General features: G+C 36.5%; 1 protein-coding gene across 1 annotated transcript in view; it reads left to right on the top strand.

Annotated features, from left to right (window-relative positions):
* The window catches only part of LOC129241467 (zinc transporter ZIP5), a 73242-nt gene that overhangs the window by 51269 nt on the left and 1398 nt on the right, over positions 1 to 20575 (top strand). The window contains exon 3 of the mRNA XM_054877800.1: positions 20237 to 20542. Coding sequence (XP_054733775.1) covers positions 20237 to 20542 — 306 coding nt within the window. The remainder of the gene's footprint in view (positions 1 to 20236; positions 20543 to 20575) is intronic.

Raw genomic sequence — 20575 nt, 5'->3', positions numbered from 1 at the left:
TTAGCGAATCTTAAGTGGCCGCTTATGTGCTCAATCAATAGGCTGCTAAATGACGTTTAATTGTCAAGTACGTAGACCGAGAACTTGAGAAGAATGCGGCCGAGCCGTCATCATGCATTTATCTATCCTCATAATTGTGTATGTATGTGTGTGGTTATTCTTTTTTACTAATTTTCGCACACAATAAAAAAAATCGTCGGCCAATCAAATAACTCAACAGCTTCAGTGTTTACCTAAGATAGCGATGATGATTTTTTTATACAATATTTACAATGATTTTCGAGTAAACATTTGTTTGTTATTTGTTTTTGATTTTATATTATACCTATGTACTAACATTTCAATGAAAACCTACTTGAATTCTACTTTCAAATTTTACACTAAAATTAGAAAAATTCACCCAACTTTTTCTAAATTTTAAACTTTTTAATTTTCATTCTTTAAAAAAGTGTTCGAATGCAGTTTTCTGACTAAAACCATATAAATCAAATTTTCAAATTTTATACAAATATAAAAAAATTAACAGATTCTAAGTTTTGAACTTTTTAACTTGATTTTTATCAAAATTTTCGAGAATACTGTTTTTTTGATTTTAATTATTTTTTTTAATATTGTTACTCTTTTAACCAAAACCACGTAAATCGAGCTTTATATAAAATTTATAAATATAATTTTATTTAACTTTAAATATTAATTTTTTTAATATTAAAAAATATATATTTTTTATAAAAAAATATAATAAAATGAAATAAAAAATTAAAGTCCAAACAAATTTTTTGTTTTTTAATTTTAAATACTAAAATTTTTAATATTATATTTTTTATCAAAAAATTAAAAAAAAAATTAAGAAAAAACTTAAAGTTCAAAAATATTATTTTTTTAATTTTAAAATCTACTTTTTTTTATTAAAAAAAATATATATATTTTTTATAAAAGAAAAAAAAAATTAAATAAAAAATTAAAGTCCAAAAAATTTGAATTTTTTTAAATTTATTTGATTGGAAATATTAAATTTTTAAATATTAAAAAAAAACATATTTTTTATAAAAAAATTAAGTAAAAATTAAGGGGTAACACCACTGTACACGCGTAAAATAAACACGATTTTTAAAGAATTTTTTTGTGTAGAAGGAAAGGGGAAACAATCACTCTGATTTAGGAAGTTATTACTTATATACTAAAATACAGAACTACAAAGTTTGATCGAAAAATTTTACAAAATGGCGGCATTGGAGACATTTTTGTAATGTGGTTTCTCTTGAAGGAGCTCCGCGGCACGCAGCACAGAAGGTGCAAATTTTAATCTGGAACAAAGAAACATTTTTTTTCTTAATCTAGATAAGAATAGCTAGAGAAACACGTAGGGGATTTAAAAAATATTTATTTTTGTGGAATTAGCAAGCATTTGAAGGAAAAAACTCTATTTTGGACTAAAAAAACGGCACTTAAATAATTATAACAATCGTTTAAATTAATCTATCGAAAATCCCCTACGCTCTTCTCTTAAGAAGGTTATTATACAGACGTAGTGAAAAACCTGATTAAAAATATTAAAAATTGTTTGAGTTATGCTGCGTGCCAATTTCAGAAAGCGTGTTTTGAGAAAAACGCGTTTAAAGTTTGGAAATTTGGAGAAGTCGTTAGGTAGCAGTCACTAACGCTTGGTTAAAAGCTTAAAATATTTCTGAAATAAACTTCGGTAACGTATACAACTTTTTGTTCTGTATTTTAAAAGGTTAAAAAAATTTTTTAAGCTTATAAAAAAAAAATCAATTTTTTGAAATTTCTACAGTGGTGTTACCCCTTAAAGTCCAAAAACTATCAGTTTGTTTAGTTTTATTTAATTTTAAATATTACATTTTTTAATATAAAAGAAATGTATATTTTTATAAAAAAATAAAAGGAATTAAGTAAAAAATTAATAAACAGTAAACGTTGCGATAGCCTCCTTCAACCACGGATGTTAAAACAACGTAATTTTTTATGACTTCACTTAAAATTTTTATTTGAACACTGAAGAAATTTGCAATATTATTCTTAGGGTGGTTTTTAATCTGAATTTTTACCCCATTGAATTTTGGTAAAACAACGTGCAAGTTTTAAGCAAATAAAAATTCGCTTGAATTTTTAATATTTTTTTATAATTTTAATAATTTCTTTGAGCTAAATTTTTTTATTATTGTTTTTTTAATTCTTTATTTTTCAACCACATTCATTCACATAAATTAAACTTTGAAACTTTATATAAAATTTAGAAAAACTCGAAAGATTTCCATCCCAATTTAAAACTTTTACTTTGAATTTTTAGAAAAATTTGGTGCAAGTTTTAAGCAAACAAAAAATTGCTTGGATTTTTAATAATTTTTTTCTGATAGTATTTTGCACTTTATTCCACATAAAAATGAATTTCTTGAGGAATAAACCGCAAAAAAAAATTAAAAAGAATAAACTCCAGTTTTTATAAATTGCACTTGTTTTTTATTATTTTCTATTTTTTCTCTCACTTTTATTTTATTTTTATTTTTTTTTTATAAAGGGTGGCTAAGTTTCAAGGGCCGGTGTTGATTTTGAATAAAATACAATTTTTTTAAGAAATTATTATCATTTCTCTTTATTATGATAATATTGGTATGGTTCAATTACATATAGAACAAAATATCGGCCAAATGGCAGCCGTGGCCTCGGCGGCACACCTCCATCCGATGCTCCAAATTTTCGATGGCGCTTAGGCATAACTGAGGTTCTATGCCGTTAATGTGCCGAATTATCTCATCCTATAGCTCTTGAATTGTTGCTGGCTCATCGACGTACACCTTTTCTTTCAAATAACCCCAAAGAAAGAAGTCCAACGGTGCCAAATCACATGATCTTGGCAGCCAATTGACATCGCCGCGACGTGAGATTATTCTGCCATCACATTTTTCGCGCAAAAGAACCATTGCTTCGTTAGCTGTGTGACAAGTGGCACCGTCCTGTTGAAACCACATATCGTCCACATCCATAAAAAGTTCGTTATCATCTCACGATAGCGAACACTATTCACAGTAACCGCCTGACCGGCCCCATTTTGGAAAAAATACGGCCCAATGATGCCGCCGGCCCATAAACCGCACCAAACAGTCCCTCTCTGTGGGTGGCACTGGTTTTTCGGCAATCACTCTTGGATTACCATTCGCCCAAATGCGACGATTCTGCTTATTGACGAATCCACTAAGGTGAAAATGTGCCTCATCACTGAAGATGATTTTCTTCACGAAGTGCGCGGTATGCATTTTGATTTGAACGCCCGTTTTCATAAAAAGCCTGAATAACTTTAAGGCGTTGCTCGATTGTGTATCTTTCTATGGTTCAAATTGAATTCGTCTGAAATTGGAAATTGTCAAATGAAATGCAAGAAAAACTTGACGTTTAGGTGTGGTTTACATTCAACATCGGCCCTTAAAATTTAATCACCCTTTATTTTTATTTGTTCTTTGTTTTAATTTTAATTTTTTTACATCAACGCGATTGTTTAGATACTTAAAACTTGCACTTATTGCACTAAAACTTCATGAGCCTTTTTACTGCAAACACGATATTTATCTAAAAATTCAGATCGAAAAGTTTAAAATTTAGATTATAATTCAATGAATTTTTCTAAATTTTGTACAAAGTTTGAAAGTTTGATTTATATTGTTTGGCTTAAAGATTTTGCTACAAAAAATTCTTCTACGAAAAACATTGTTAATACAAAAGAATAATCATCATTGCATTCAGTTACGGTTGGCACTGTATTCCAATAGACGCACGCATCAACGCATACACAAATAAGTACAGTCTGTGTAATAGAAACTTGACCGGCAAAATTCAAAATTACAGTTCCGTTATAAAAAATGTTTACTGCTGCTAAATAGGCGTATCCTTTCCGCAACACGCGCTGTTCAATTAGTTAGTTTTGTGAGAAATTTAGATTTTGTAAGGAGTTCCGCGTACGATTTGGGGCAGGATAGGAACCCTAAAGGTACAAACCCTAAAAGCTCAAAAATGTTACGTGTATCTACACCAAAATATTTGAAGAAGTCGAAGGCGCTCATAAATTTAATCTTGCAATAGCATAACAGAGTTAAAAACGTTGACGACTTCCCCAAATGAATCCCAAAAACAAAATATCTCTCCAAAGCAAAATCAGAAGATCATTGATTTCTTTGTGACAAAGTGGAAATTATCGTTGGGTGAAGCTGAAGCAGTTTTAAGGAAAAGTAGTGTCAGCTAATCCAAAGACACGATTCGAGAACGTTTTCATGCAGAAGACCTCAAACTCCGAAGCACATTGAAAAAACCGCTGCTCTCATCTCATCTCTGTCACACATTGAAAAAGGACTTGCATAAGCTAAGGCAAATTCAGAACGGAATTGAGCAAACGTAATATTTACGGAAGAATCTCTCTTTTGAGCGAATAGTTACTTACTTCGGTCCAGGTGTACACACTGGTAATCGACAACTTCAACGAACTGTTAAGCATCCAGCTAAGGTTCACGTTTGGGGCCGCTTCTGCGAAAAAGAATACGGCCGTTGATTTGTATTTACCGCCAATTTGAGTACAGTTTTGATGAATAAAATGTGCCAAAAAAAGGCATTATTACCTTCAGTTCTTATGAATAAAAGAATTTTACTAAAAAGCATTCTTCCATCATTGAAAGAACTAGCCAACCTTGGATTTTACAAGAATAATGCAATCAATCCCAAGCATCGAAGCTGAAGTTGTGTAGAGTAGAAACAGCAAAATGGGATTGAAACTTTAGATTAGCCTGCACAGTCGCCTGATGCCAACCCTATTGATAATATTTGGACAATAGTTGAACAAAAACTCAAAAGATAACAAATGTGGACGGTCAAACAGTTATCAAGGTAATTTCGATAGAGAGCCGATAACCTCCACAACTTACGCAAAAATTAACACAAACTATGGCTCGAAGATGTAATAGCGGAGGCCATACATTTTTTTGAATATATTGGGTATTGTATAAGTAAATATTATTAGCCCATACAATGCGGTTTGTTAGAATGGAATTGGTCAAATATTGTAGTTTCTAATCACGGCAGTCACGCTTCTATGCGACAGACTGTGTGTACCTTCATTTCCATGTGCGAATGAGTGAACAATGGCAAACAATTGTACTTCCCAACACAACTGTAATTATAATGAGAATAGATTTTTTATGACATGCTTCAAGCATCAATTATTCCGAGCTCAAAACTGAAGCTACATCAATGTCATTATCATTTTTAATGACAACTATAGCTAAAAAATATTCACATGATATACATAGATGCGCCGCTTTTAATAACAATACATTTTTCAGTTATTGTTTTATAATTTTATTGTTCAATGTAGATGTGATTTATTGCCTATCTCTGATTGAGAGAAGCTTTTTTTTCCTTCGGGGGCATTTTGATTTCTGGTAGGTAATTAGCCTGCCGCTACCAGTCCTAAATAGTGAAAATGTCCACCTGTCGTTGCTTAGGAACAACGCCTTCTTACTGCTTGGAACGCTATCTGTGTTTCACGTTTTTCTGCCAGAAGGATCGCATAGATGGTTGAGGACTTCGCTCAATTTTGGCGTGTCTGCGCTATTACCGCGATTGCCCGCTTCCTCTTGCTGGCGCCACTGATAAAATGTGTAACTGTGTGTTTTCTTTGTTTTTTTGCTTATTTTACCAGCCGCAATGAAAATAATGCGCTGACTATTGCGCGATAGTGAGGATGGAAAGGATAAGTTTGGGTTTGAGAAGTGAGTTTTGAAAACGTTTTTGGAATGGAAAATTATTAGAAAGAGGGAAAGTAGGTAAGTTTGAAAAATTGTGTGCACCGTGCTGCACGTGGGATCCGAACCCACAACCTCTGGGAGGGCAGGCTAGTGCACTTACGCTAGATTACCGAGGTCGCAAGATAAGCTCAAAGGCTGCCAAATCACTGAAAAAGTAGTGTTGCCCAAGCCGAGATCTAAGCGACTAGCAAGACAACAAAGACTATTATACTCTCTCCTTCAGAACTCAAATTCGTTGTAGGCTACACGGCTGTGGTGAAGGCTCTTAGATTGGTAGCTGGCCATTGCTTGCCGAATGAAACAGACACAACTTACTTGGAGGGATCTACAGTCTTGCACCGCCTCCAAATGGCATATTGTTTATTATGAGGTGCTTTTTCATGGCACCAATAGACTCTGAGGTTTGCCATTATCTGTCGAGGAGTGTCCGGGATTTTGAACCCATGCACTTTCGCATAGTAATCATGCACCAAACCATTCGGCTGCGATGTCGCCATGCAATTTCTCACGGGAATAGTAACGTGATACTGAATCAGTGGCTATATGTCCGCCAGAAGGGGTCCAGAAAGGAGTGTTTGTAACTTACAAGCCCAATTGGCTGCGAGCATTGCATTGAACAAATTATTCACAAATGACTTAAATTTCCTTGGATACTCCGGAGAGTGCTACCAGCTGAGAAAAACAGAATATAAAGGGTGATCTATATCGATGTCTAGAAATTGATTATCGAACTTGGTTTTTTTTTTCTTTGACAGTTAAGCCAACATCTGCGCGGTGTACGACATTTATTTTGTGATTAGATACTTACAAATCGGAGCTAACTGCTTGTACAAAGTGGCGAATGTCAAATAATACTAATTTACAGCAAAAATGTGCACCTGATGCCACTATCTAGCTTCTATGTAGAACTGCTCGCTGATTCAATGAATCAATCTATTTTTTTTTTTTTTTTGGAGAAATATTTTCAAGATATTCGCAATTTACCGTTAATCAACCAAAATAAAATAGGTTCCACTTAACCATGTACATTTTGCGAACGAGCTGGACAACCTTAATGTGAACTGTAGCAAATGAAAGATTAAATAAATTGTTCATAAAGAGTGTACGCATTACTTTTCGGTATACAAAGCTTAATCATTTGAGATTAGTTTTTTTCGGGAAAAAATTAAAAAGTTCGAACTTTAACAGGGAAAAAATTTCATTTTTTTAATTTTTTTCTTTATTCTAAAGCCTGTTCTTTTAGAAAAAAATCAGTGTACTCTCGAAGGCTCTATCTTACTTATATATTTGATCCTTTTATTCCTATATGGAACGTAGGGTCTCAACAAATTGTTCCCACTGGTCCCGATTTTACGCCAGTAATTAAATTTCGTTCAATGTTTTATTCTTCTTCTCCATCTCCATCTCCATTAGCCTTCTCCATATTTTTGAGGGTCCTTCTATGCGGAGGCTGCCCTGCGGTTCCACTCAACTACATTTCTGGTGACGTCGTTGTTTGATCTGCGTAAGGCGTAGCCATCCCAGTTCCACCTACGTTTATTAATTAATTTCAATCGTTTTTTGCTTTGTGGCTTGCCAGAGCATATATATGCCTTACATATGTATATATGTATATACAAGGGGGCACAAAATTAATTATCCAATTTTTTTTCTAAATAACTTTTTTATTAAATAAAAAACAAAGATTTTTTAATGAACCTCTATTTTGACATTTATCCTCATTGCTTGTATATTTTATTGGCTATTTTGCTGTCTAACTCACAAGTGTCATATGTAACTGACATTGAGGGTGATTAATTTTGTGCCACCTTGCATGTTGCCTTTGGCAAAGTGGTGCTAAGTACTTAAAGACATTGCAAACAGGATAGGTTAGAAGCCACTAAAATAAGAGACTAGAGTGACATATTTTTGAAATTGTTTCGTTCTTATGAAATTTTACCCTCCACCAATTTAACCTGCAATCCGCCTACTTCTTTAATTTAATTATTACACTTTTTTGGATAGCTGAAAAAATAAGTTGTCGAATACGTCGAGAATCGTTTGAAAAGTCCTTGCAAAGTCAGAGTGTTGGCACTACTGGCGCGTAGGGAGAATATCTCTGGGAAGAATACATACCAAAACTCAGCCAGATCGCTCAATACTTTGTGATTGGCACTTGTTTGAGTCGAGGACGTCGAGTGATTCTCCTGTTCTAGCACGACAACGCACCAACCCACGCTTCAGCGGTAGTGGTCGCAAAAGTAATGGAAATAGGGTTCCAACTCGTTTCCTATTTTCCAGACTTGGCTCCCTCGGTTCACTACTTGGAAAAATGGTTGACGAAAAAAATTCTATTCAAACGAGGAGGTGATTGCAGCAATAAATGGCTATTTTTCAAACAAATATTTTTGAACAAATCCTATTTTTCGGAAGGTATCAAAACATATAAAAATCAAAAAAGCGTTGGACGAAGTGTATAAGCCTAAAAGGAGACTTTGTCGAAAAATGAAAAACAAGCAATAAAATAGTTTTTATTTTTGCATGGACTTTTCAAACGATTCTCGTAGAGACCATACAAAAAATATTGTTGAGTGCTGGGCTTCACCTGTGGGTAAGTTTTGTGAACCACTGTCTTATTTAGGTATTGGCTTTTTCATCAAATGGAATTTTTCTAATTTTTGTAAAAAATTTGTAATATTAATTTATATATTGTGTATGAGAATAAGTTTCCGTCCTTTCTTAGCCAAAACAATGAAAAAATAAATGATATTGTGTGAAATAAGTGCCATTCGATGCTACAATTTTACTCCATCTTTCAGGCAGCATACGGATTCCTCTGACGCAAGATTCGACTTTTGATTTGATCCATTCATTGAGCCAGTTTGCGATGCTCTCATAAGAAGTGAACCCGCTCTCCAATAAGGACTGACTGCATTAATCGGAACAGATGATAGTCCCAAGGTGCAAAGTCTAGGGAATACGGCGGGTGGGGCAAAATTTCCCATTTCAGTCCTTCTAAATATTTCTGGATCGATTTAGCAACGTGTGGCCTGGCGTTGATATGCAACAAAATCAGTTTGTCACATCTACCGCCCCATTCCGACCACTTTTTTTTGAGAGCTCTATTCAAACGAATTAGCTGCAGTCGGTAACGATCGCCAGAGATGGTTTCAGATGGTTTAGGGAGTTCATAATAGATGACACCCTTCTGATCCCACCAGATGCATAACATAACCCTTGAAGCATGAATATTTTTTTTCGCTATCGATGGACCTGGTTCACCTGGCAAGCTCCAACATTTTCGACACTGAGGGTTATCATAATAGATCCATTTTTCATCGCCAGTGACGATGCGATGCAGAAAACCTTTTCTTTTCTGCCGTTCAAGAAGCATCTCCCACGTCACCAAATGTCTCTCGATATGCCTCTCCTTCAATTGAAGTGGCACCCAGATTGCTTTTTGGACAATTCCCACCGCGTGCAAACTTTTACCGACGGTTGATCTGTCAACATCCAAATCTTTAGGCATATCATCAAGTGCTCGACATGCATCTTCATCCAATAATTGTTGTAGTTGAGTATCTTCGTTTTTTTTTTTGGTGCCCCTTTGCGCTATTGATCACTCGCGTCGAAATTGCTACTTTGGAAGCGTCGAAATCACTATTTACAAGTTGTATTTGATAGTTTTGATGATACTTTTTCTTTAAAAGGTAATAATGAAGCATGCCTTCCCGCAAATGCTGTTTTTTCGAGACGAACATAAGCATTTTTGACGTCAGATAAAAAAAGATCATTACGCTTCAAACGAATGTTCACTACTGCGATCGAGACCTCACATATACAGCTTCAAATCACCAGTAAATTACTAGAGCAAACACAAAAAAGTAGCAGCAGCAACACCTCTTTTACGAGAGCAGAAACTTATTCACATACCCAAGAATTTTTGTTAGAAAATGAGCTATGTTTTTATAAAAACAAATAATTAACACTGAAACATAATAATTAACATAAAAAAAGAGGTTGTCTGTAAAGTCGGTTTACTGACGATAGTTTAACGTGATAACGTCATAAGAAAATACTGATTGAATGGTTGCATTTTTCAAAAGAAAATTTTAATTTTATTTGTTTGATAGATATTTTGTATGGATATAGAGAATGAGTTAACATTAACATAACATAATATACTTTAACATAACATAACATAACATAACATAACATAACATAACATAACATAACATAACATAATATAACATAACATAACATAACATAACATAACATAACATAACATAACATAACATAACATAACATAACATAACATAACATAACATAACATAACATAACATAACATAACATAACATAACATAACATAACATAACATAACATAACATAACATAACATAACATAACATAACATAACATAACATAACATAACATAACATAACATAACATAACATAACATAACATAACATAACATAACATAACATAACATAACATAACATAACATAACATAACATAACATAACATAACATAACATAACATAACATAACATAACATAACATAACATAACATAACATAACATAACATAACATAACATAACATAACATAACATAACATAACATAACATAACATAACATAACATAACATAACATAACATAACATAACATAACATAACATAACATAACATAACATAACATAACATAACATAACATAACATAACATAACATAACATAACATAACATAACATAACATAACATAACATAACATAACAAAACATAACATATCATAACATAACATAACATGCTGTTCAAGCAAGGTAACGACGCATGAGCAAGATAACGACGCATTTTTTGGTTCGTGCAGCCGGCTACATAGAATTATAAGACGTTATCACGTCAAAAACAATAAACAACTAGTCAAGTGTTGAAATGCTCTACAGGTCGATTAGTTTTATTCAAATATCTTCGCACTCGTGGAGCTTAGTTTTTATTATGTTTTTATCTTTTTTTATTTTTTTATTTTTTTTTCGCAAAATTTTATCTCTATGCATGTGTCCTTAAATGTAGGCAAGTTGAAGGTGAAATTATATTATCGCATTTGAGTGATACAAGCAATTTTAGGCAAATTAAACAATTTAATGATGTTTTTTATGCAAAGTTAGCACTCTCAGAGACGGCTTTATCATCTCATACGCGTTAATCTTAATACCAAATAAATAACTTTTTAGACAAATACACATACATTCATATGTGTGTATGTATTTGCGCCAAATTTTGGTATAAACAAAGCATGTGTAATTTCGTGGAAAAAACGTAGCTGAAGCTTACTGAAGTTTCTACAAAACTTTGGACAAATCCAGTTGTCACATTTTGTTTGTTTACCAGTAATTTTTGTAAATTAATTTCTTGCTGGGAATTGAGGTTAGCACTGAAAAGACGACAACCTGACATTAATGCAAAAACTAAGCCCTAAATATGCGCGAGTATGCACAAATACAGTTGCTAATACGACGTGTGCGGCATACAGAAGAGGCTCAACTAACCAGTGCATTGCAAAACCCCATTGCATTCACAACTGCAGCCCGCCATACATACGTACGATGGAAATATGTGACACAAAAGAATGTGCAAAAGGTAAATAAAAACCGCGTAAACAACGTTGAGGAGTAAACAAAAAATAATAGCATGCAACTACAAAGCAAAAAAAAAAAATGTGGAAGTATTAAAAAATATATTTAATTGTGAGTTGAAAACAAAAACGATGAACTACAAGTATATCTACATACAAACTATGTAATATATAAAGTAGCAGCAGTTGACTTGACGTAACTCATTCTGATTTATGAACTCTTAACGCTAACCTTTTATAAGTTTAATAAAAAGCGAGTTCTTGATAGAGACTATTGACTGCATGGGGATAAAGTTAAATTAAAGGATTTTTTTTTTATATAAATTCGGTGCAGCCTTTAGTTTTTATATTTCTAAAGAGTTGCTTTCAAATTAATTTTATTTACATCGAAATTTTAAAACAGATAAAAATGGGCTGTTGCCAAAAAAGCAGACTTAACTTTGACAAGCTGATAACCCCTTGCCTTCGCCTAAATCAAGTCATGGTTGTCACTTGCGATGAAAGCGTTTTTCGTGCGTAAAAGCAATCTCGCATTTGATACAAGCTTTTTACTTTTGACAAGAAAAAGTTATCATGTGTCTGCTACGAAGGTCTCATTTTACGCACGGAAGTAGGATCACGTCTTCCACACTTTGGAATAGCTAAGGCAAAGGGTTAATAATAAAAAGATTTTTTTTTTTTGCCGTCCCTACTATTTACGTGTGTGGTGATTTCACTAAAAATATCCCTCCTCTTGTCTTGGATTTTTCTCTGCACCCCGGCAGCAGTCCGCATTGCTTCCAGGTAGAGGGCAAAGACGTGTCCTAAAAAGGGCACTTACTTACTCACCCTGCATCCAGGGTCGTCTTATTTGAGAAACCTATGCTCAATGCTCTTCAGCATAATTTTCCATTTCACGCTCCTTTTTTTCGAATAATATCCTCCACGAAATTTGCGACGGCATTCATTTTTCTTCGCCTATCTCGATTATTTCTTCAGGTGTAAATACACCAATAGATCGTTGCAGACCTGTTCTCTCTATGTTCCACCTCTCGCGTTTAAAATAGGTGTGCTCCGCATCATCATACTCAGTATCTCCATATATGCAGTTTGGTAGGCTCACTTTTCCCATTCGCCACAAGTACTTGCGTAAGGACCCATGTCCGGACAAAATATGTATGTGTGAGGTAATAGTTAACCTCACCGTGCGTTCTCTCCAACCACTTTTTTAGATCAGGTATTAGTCTCATTGTCCATCTACCGTACCGTTCAGAGCTCCATCTTGCCTGCCAAAGTGTGATCCTCAGATTTTTGCCTCCCATCTCCGTTTTCGCTCTTGTGCTGGAATATCTATAGGGATGGTTCCGCTGATAACTAACACCGCTGCTTCAAATACTGTTCTGTATGAAGAACCCACTCTGAGAGCGCAGGTGCGTTGCATAGATTGCAGAGTTTTCCGCCGGCATTGCACACTTAGCGAATCTGCCCATATTTCCCATACGAATAAAAAAATCGAGTTCGTCGTGTCCATTAAAATTTTTCGCTTGTTCTGCGTTGGACTTTTATGGTTTGCCATGAGCTTACTTAACATGCCGCTTACTTTGGCAGCTCTTGTGGCAGCATGATTTATGTGCGCCCAGTAAGTTAGCCTTGTGTCTAATTGCACTCCCAGATGTTTGACCACTCTTTTTGTCGATAAAGTGGCATCGAGTACTTATATATCTACTTCTAATGGGATAATAATAATGGTTGAGTGTTTGGTTGCTCCTCTTCCTACAGTTTTTTGCCGCTTCCGAATGGCAAATAGTTTTTTATGAGGAACTTTTTCATGGCAGAAATACACTCAGAGGTTTGCCATTGCTTGCTGAAGAGCGATCTCTATTATCATGCCCGGGCTTTCGAACTGGGGCACTATCGAATAGTAGTCAAGCACTAACCATTGGACTACGGCGGCCGTCCAACTACGCCTTGAAATCCAATACATTTCTTCATCCATCCATTTTATTTTCTACATCTTGTTCTTCTTCTTCATTACTTTACGATCAGATCCTCAGCCATCATTCGTATCCGAGCCAATTAATGCTCTATGACCATATGAAGTATCACCCCAGTAGATTGCTAGTCTTACCCTAACAGATTTTTTTCAACCTCTTCTGATCTAGCTTGTTGGTCTGCGTTAGCTATTTTGTTTCACTTTTAGCACCCGAATCCGGTAGGCTAGGGTAGATTTTCTACTTCGCGCCTAAAATTCAGCTTCGTAAGCTCAAAAATCGCAAAAATCCGTCAACAATTGGAAGTTAATTTGGAATCTTTTTGTTCCAGTTAGTTTGTATCCTTTTTGTTCCAGCGCCACAGCCCACTAACCCACAAGCGCCTTCGTTTATGCGTTAAATGCATACATTTGTTGACTTACATACTTCACTCAGATGTCAACTGCTGTTCATAGTTTATAACCATTAGAATGGCATAAATTGAATTATTATGCAAAGTGATTTACAGACTGTGCGGCAGTTAGTTAGATTTTTTATGACGAAATTTCCATCTCCGCCACTTGCATATCGGCGCCACGTGCCCCTGTCAGTTGCTCATTAAATGATTCCATTAGTTTATTGCAGTTGACATTTTGGCAATATGCCGGAATACGTATGTTCTATAGACAGCTGTAAAGGCATGCCCGGCTCCTTTTACGGCCTAACGCCATATTTAATGTGTCTCAAGGTACTCAGACGTGGTTGACAGCCAGGCAGGCAATTAAATAAAAAATTTAACGCGTTTGCGTGCCGCTACTGATAATCCCATATGTGTTGAGAATGATGAGAAGTAGATACATTTTTATAATCTTAGTGCATTTGCTATGCAGTTGCACTTCAGCCGAGAGCAAATCTCCAAACGGTCGTAATAAAATTTCTGTTTTATAGTGTTGAAACAAGGTTTTTTCCTGTATTTACTCTGCCATTAAAAAAAATTGTAGTTTTCCATTTGATTTAGATTAAAAACAATACTTGGCTTCCGCATTAAATTTTATTTATTACCCACTGAATTGCTATCCTAATAAAAAGGAGGTTGCGCAGTTAATGACATAAAGTTTTTCTCTTCCCACTAAAATATAATATATTTGTGAAACTTATCTTACACTTTCTAAGAAGCGGTAAATTTTAAACAAGAATCCCAGAAAGCGATAAGTGAGAGGACTTCGAAAATCACAATAACTGAACTTAGGGCTATGTTTACCTCACCACTGCAGCATTTTGCATACTGAATTTATAGCAATAAAAGAGGTCACTCTTTGGCGTAAAAACTCTAATTTTTTTAGACTGAATTTATAGGGATTATGAAGGCCCAATATTTAGTGTAAAACCTCCGCATTTTGCAGGCTGAATTTGTAGCAATAAAGGAGGCTAATCACAGCCAACTTCTTGCAAAGTAAATTTATAGCAAAATCTCAGCATTTTGCGGACAGAATTTATAGTAATAAAAAAGTTTCCTCTTTGGCTCAAAAACTCAGATTTTTTCAGACTGAATTATAGTAATAAAGGAGGTCACTCTTCGGTGTAAAAACTCAGCTTCTTTCACACTGGATTTATAACAATAAATAAGGTCGCATTTGGCGCAAAAATTCTTCTAGACTCGATTTTTTGCAATAAAGGAGCTCATTCTTTAGCGAAAAAATTCTAAGCAATCTTGCGATTCTTTGCAATATCTTCTTACAGCCAAGCAGCTAATAAAACTCTTTAATCTAATAGGACCAGCAATCCAATATTAAGGCGTCCCGGTGGTTAGAGCTCGAAAATTTAAGCTATTTTCAGGAATTTTTTTTTACAATAAAAAAATGAAAAACGATGTTTAAAGTTTTTAGGTTTTTTATTTTACTTCTTTTACATACAAAAATTAAAAAAAAAAAAAAAAAATTTTTTTTAATTTTAATAATTTAAAAAATGGCGCTCAATTTGACCATCCCGAAATATTGGACCTGAACGGTGTTGTCCATTTTGGCTCTTCTATTTAACTGAAACACAAAGCCAAAAAAAGTTATTAGTCAGTATAACTGTAGCTATGTCCCGTACTAGAAAAAAATTTTTTTGACAAAATGGCGCGGTTTTGAATTTGACACTCTAAAAATCGGGGTTTTTCAGTTTTTTAATCAAAAAAATACCAAATAATTGAAATAATAATATGATTCTTGTATGGGCGATAGCCATTGATGCTGTGAACAATATATTAAAATTTCAGACGAATCGGTTGAATAGTTTTTTTTTTTTTTGACAACACCAGGCCGAAAAAAGTGGTTTGAGGCACAGGAGCGCGCGGAAGGCTCTCTACCTAGTTAATGGGCTGTAGAAGCTATAATATTGGGAATTTCCGCATGCACATTTCACAGTATATTCTTAAGATACTTTCGAAAAAACAAAAACTCGATTTTTTGAAATTTCTAGACCACCCTTTAAGGGCCCTTAAAGCTCTCACAGGCAGCAATTGAATACAGAAAGACTCTGAAAAAGTGAATTTTCAATGTCCTTAATAGGAGCTCGCAGCCCTAAGGACATCCGTGGCAACTACGTAGCAGATAAAATAGCAAAAGAGGAGTACAAATACCTCTTCCTTAATTCTGCTCAGAAGGCAGACATTCCATTATTCCTTTTCATATGAACATTTCAGCTCATCAAAAGTGGAGAAACATTGGATAAAAAAGGTCTAAGTTGCTAATCTAACATGGCGTTCGTTCCATCAACAACTTTTGTCGCAGCCTCGGAGACAATGAAAAAGTGACGACTGTGGCCAATTGTGAGTCATCACACGAGTGTTGAACCTACCCCATCAGGAAAGGCCACTCGTGTGATGGCAGGGCTTCCCTATCCACCACCTGGAACGCGCCCGATGGCAGATCAGGCAACTCCTCACGGGACGAGTCTGGAAAAACCCTTCTATCACTGTCTTACTCTTGACTTCGTATGTGTTATGTGTTTCATCTCTTAAGTGGTATGCCAATTGGCTAGTTTGCCGGTATTTCCTTCTACCCACATAGTGCAAATGGCAGCAAGCTCAACCTAACTAACCATTATGATCCCATAAATATTTAACTACTTAAGAAATATGCATCCAAAGTACAGAGAAGTCTGTCTAAGCATGGTAATCCAACTGTATTCCATCTGGAGTATCAAATCGGAGATTTTTCCCAGAAGACCATGCCCATTTGTGCTAATGCAATCCCAAGCTAATCGAAAGCAGCTGCTTTCTTGTTCATTAATTGGAGATTGAACCGTGAATAGAGCCTTGAAATCATTCTTGGCTATATGTATCTTCAAACTGGTGTTGTTGGGGGAGCTTATTCATTTCGCTCGCGGGTAGCCTCTTTAGCCAGAATGGGCTCTTAGGCCAACTTCCTTGGCCCGGAGCCCGTGCTGCTACTCCCTTCTACAGCCATCAAAGCAACGGTTAGCAAACGGGTTATTCTAACCCACAAGCGAGCTTGGCAGGCTGAGAGAGGCTGCAGATGGACAACATTGATGTTACCTGTCATTTCTGACCGACTGTCGTAGTTCCTCCTGTCACTAAGCAGAAGGGACTGTAGGAGGCTGGTTGGACTGATGACGGGCCACTTTCTATGGGCAAAGCACATCGAAAAGGTGGGCATCTCAGATAGTGCACTCTGCCCAGCATGTGGAGAGGAGCATGAGGCGGTGGACCACTTTCTGTGCATCTGTCCTACCTTCGCTCGAATCAGGCTTGAGGTCTTTGGCACTGATGTGTTAAAAAGCGACAACCTTGGCTCCTTGGCACCACAAGATCTACTCAAATTTCTTCGGAGGTCGAGTAGATTTAAAGAAAATTTAAAAAGGGAATCCGAATGCAATACAGTAGACTTAATTGTGTCTGAATGCTGTACTTGCTACAGGGTTTGATTGAAAAGTAATGAGCCTCATTTTTTTAAGCAGTTTTATTAAACCTTTTGACTCATACAACTAATATTCTTCAAAATAGGACGTTTGAGCGTCAATACACCGCTGCTAGCGGTCCTTCCACTGCACGAAACATTTTTTAAACTCATCCACCGGAATCGCGTTCAATTCGGCTGTCACAGTTTTTTGGACCGCCTCGATGGAGTCGAAACACCTCCTCTTCAGCTTTCTTTTCAGGCGCGGGAACAAGAAGAAGTCCGGAGGGGACAGGTCTGGGCTGTAGGGAGGGTGGGGAAGCACCGGAACCCCCATCTTGGCCAATGCAGAGATGCAGGGGAATGCGGTGTGCGCCGGCGCATTGTCGTGATGAAGGTTCGAATTGTTGACGAGGTCGGGTCGAACCCGGACGACGCGGTTTTTCAGCCGAAGGAGCACTCCTTTGTAAAATTCCGCGTTTACAGTGCTTCCTGGAGGTACAAACTCCTTGTCGACGATGCCTCGAGAGTCAAAAAATATGATCAGCTGCATTTTCGCCACTGCAAAATCCTAACACACTTTTAAAACCGCTTTCACGCGCGGAGCGATGTTGACTGCACCGCTGTTGCCAGCGAACTGGCACCGATTTCTAGTGGAAGAGGAAGGTCCAACGATCATTTTCCCCCACCAGCCGATTCGGTTGATCGCTTGGCAGACGCTCCGCGCGGGAAGGCTCATTACTTTTCAATCAAAACTTGTAGTCTGTCCCGACAAAAACAATCAGTTTCGCTTATCCGATGTCCTTCACAACTTCGAGTTTATAGCGCAAAACCCTTTGCATTGTATTCATTTATCGCAAACTTTGCACTGAACACAAATTTTATTTAATTTTTTGTCTAGGATCCTCTCCACGATTTGAGGTACTGTAAAAATGTGTTGTTTGGTGATCTTCAATCGAGTTTCAGGTGTAGAACATCACGCAAGTGAGACAGGCTAGGTTAGAGAAAACGATCTGTAGTGCATCACACCGAAGGATTCCTCAAAAATATTCAGCACAATTTGAAGTATCTTTTCACAAGAAGCTGTCGCTGAAAGCAAGGGGCTGTCTCCGAGGAAATGCGTACAAAATCTGGTTAATCAATCAAAAAAATGTCCATTTAGCCGTCGCATTTTTTTGTGCCGTCAACGAAAAATGTTGTAACCCTTTGGGGCGTCGGCACATAGCCGCCCAAGCCGTTTCACCGTTCCGGACGCGGGTCGGCATATAGCCGCCCAAATTAGATCGTGGCTGCAAGGCTCGCGACGTATGTCGTTCTGAACGATAAGATACGCATAGGTATAGTAAAAGAGTCACGTTTTCATTCAAAAATATTAGGGACCATTAGCGATGAAGTATTATCTTCCTTATAATGTAAACTTACGATATGAGACGACGGTAGAGTCAGACCGAATTTCAGTACTTCGGTTAGGTATCTCAGTGCCAGAGGAAGGCTCGTTTTATATATTTTATATTTTATCCTACGCACGATGGCTAAGCGATCTAGAAATTTTACGTTCGATAGTGACAGTTCTGACGAATATTACTTTGAATCTGATAAGAGGGAGGATGACAGCATTAATTCGTCAAGTGGAATTGCAGTAAGGAATCCACTCAAGCATTTCAGCATTAGTAGTGATAGCAGTTTGGTTATAATTATTTTTTGATTTTATGAAACATTTTTATTGAGTTTAATAAAGAGCCTTAGTTTTTATATCGTTCAACGTATTTATTTTCTTTACTGCGCACTCCAAGGCCTCGCATCCTCAACGACGCTCGCTCGGTCGTTGATTGGGACGGTGTGCAGACATCGCACACTAAATCTAGTATAATGGGAAAGATTTGAAATACTTTGAGCCTTGCATCATCTTTCATATTTTGATGCATGGAAATGCGCACTAATTTCATACTAGACTTGAAGTGATAGTGAGTAGCCTAAAATATTGTTTTCCAAATCTTATAAAGGGTGTTTTTTTAGAGGTTAGGTTTTCAAGATGAAATAAAACGTATATAATTTAATGCTATGGCCAAGAATTTAGCTTTATTATAAAGATAAGGGTTTGCCATTATGCCTTAAAAATGATTTCGGGAGAGTTACCGCCGCGGCTGGCTCGAATAAATTCCAGCCGAGAGGCCCAATTTTCGACCACTTTTTGCAGCAATTGGGGCCGTATGTCAGCAATAATGCGCCGAATATTCTCTTCCAAGACGTCAATCGTCTCGGGCTTATCTGCGTAGACAAGCGACTTTACATAGCCCCACAAGAAATAGTCCAGCGGTGTTATATCGCACGATCTTGGAGCCCACGCCACAGCGCGAGATAATGCGCTCACCAAAAGTTTCCTTCAATAAATCGATTGTTGCGTTGGCTGTATGGCATGTAGCGCCGTCTTGTTGGAACCAAAGGTCGTCCACATCAACATCGTCCAATTCAGGCACGAAAAAGTCATTAATCATGGCTCTATAGCGCTCTCCATTGACTGTAACATTAAGGCCGGCTTCATTTTTAAAGAAATATGGACCAATGATTCTCTCTGCCCATAGAGCACACCAAACAGTGGCTTTTTGAGGATGTAACGGCGTCTCAGCAATGGCTTGTGGATTATGTTCACTCCAAATGCGACAATTTTGCTTATTGACATACCCATTCAACCAAAAGTGAGCTTCATCGCTGAACAAAAACCATTATTTTCGAACCGCGCGAACCGAACCATTATTTTCGTAATAAATTTGCACGATTTGCAAACGCTGTTCAGGTGTAAGTCTATTCTAAAAAAAACACCCTTTATGTATGTATTTACTTTTACTCTACTAAATTGACTGGAAGTGCCGAGCTGCCTAGAAGCTGTTAGCTTCCTTAATCGCTGGGCGTCTCCTACCACGTCTTTCTAGTTGCCAGACTCCATTTGATTAATTTTTTCTTTTCTTTGATTTCAGATGCTTCTTTGGACGCTGCACCTCTCTCCGCGAATGTTTGCCTATCCCCAAAGTCCATGCTACGTCTGGTCGTCGATCATGATGATTTACACAAACGTAAACTATACAAGACCTACTCGGCCGATGGCGTAGCGGAAGCGCACAACTCCGAAGCCGAATACAATGAGTTTATCAACCAAGTGCAGCTAACACCAGTCGAATTCATGAAACTCTGTCCAGCGCTGTTGGCACAAATCGATCAGCATGTGTGCATGCGACCAGCGCCACTAACAAATGGTGACGATCCCAAGCAGGCATTGTGGAATGGTGAGTAGATAATCGTTAAAGCGCCTGCATCGA

Source organism: Anastrepha obliqua, chromosome 3 (assembly GCF_027943255.1).
Source record: "Anastrepha obliqua isolate idAnaObli1 chromosome 3, idAnaObli1_1.0, whole genome shotgun sequence".
Taxonomy (NCBI): Eukaryota; Metazoa; Arthropoda; class Insecta; order Diptera; family Tephritidae; genus Anastrepha; species Anastrepha obliqua.
The sequence above is the reverse complement of the archived record's forward strand: the minus strand, read 5'-3'. Positions and strand labels throughout refer to the sequence as shown.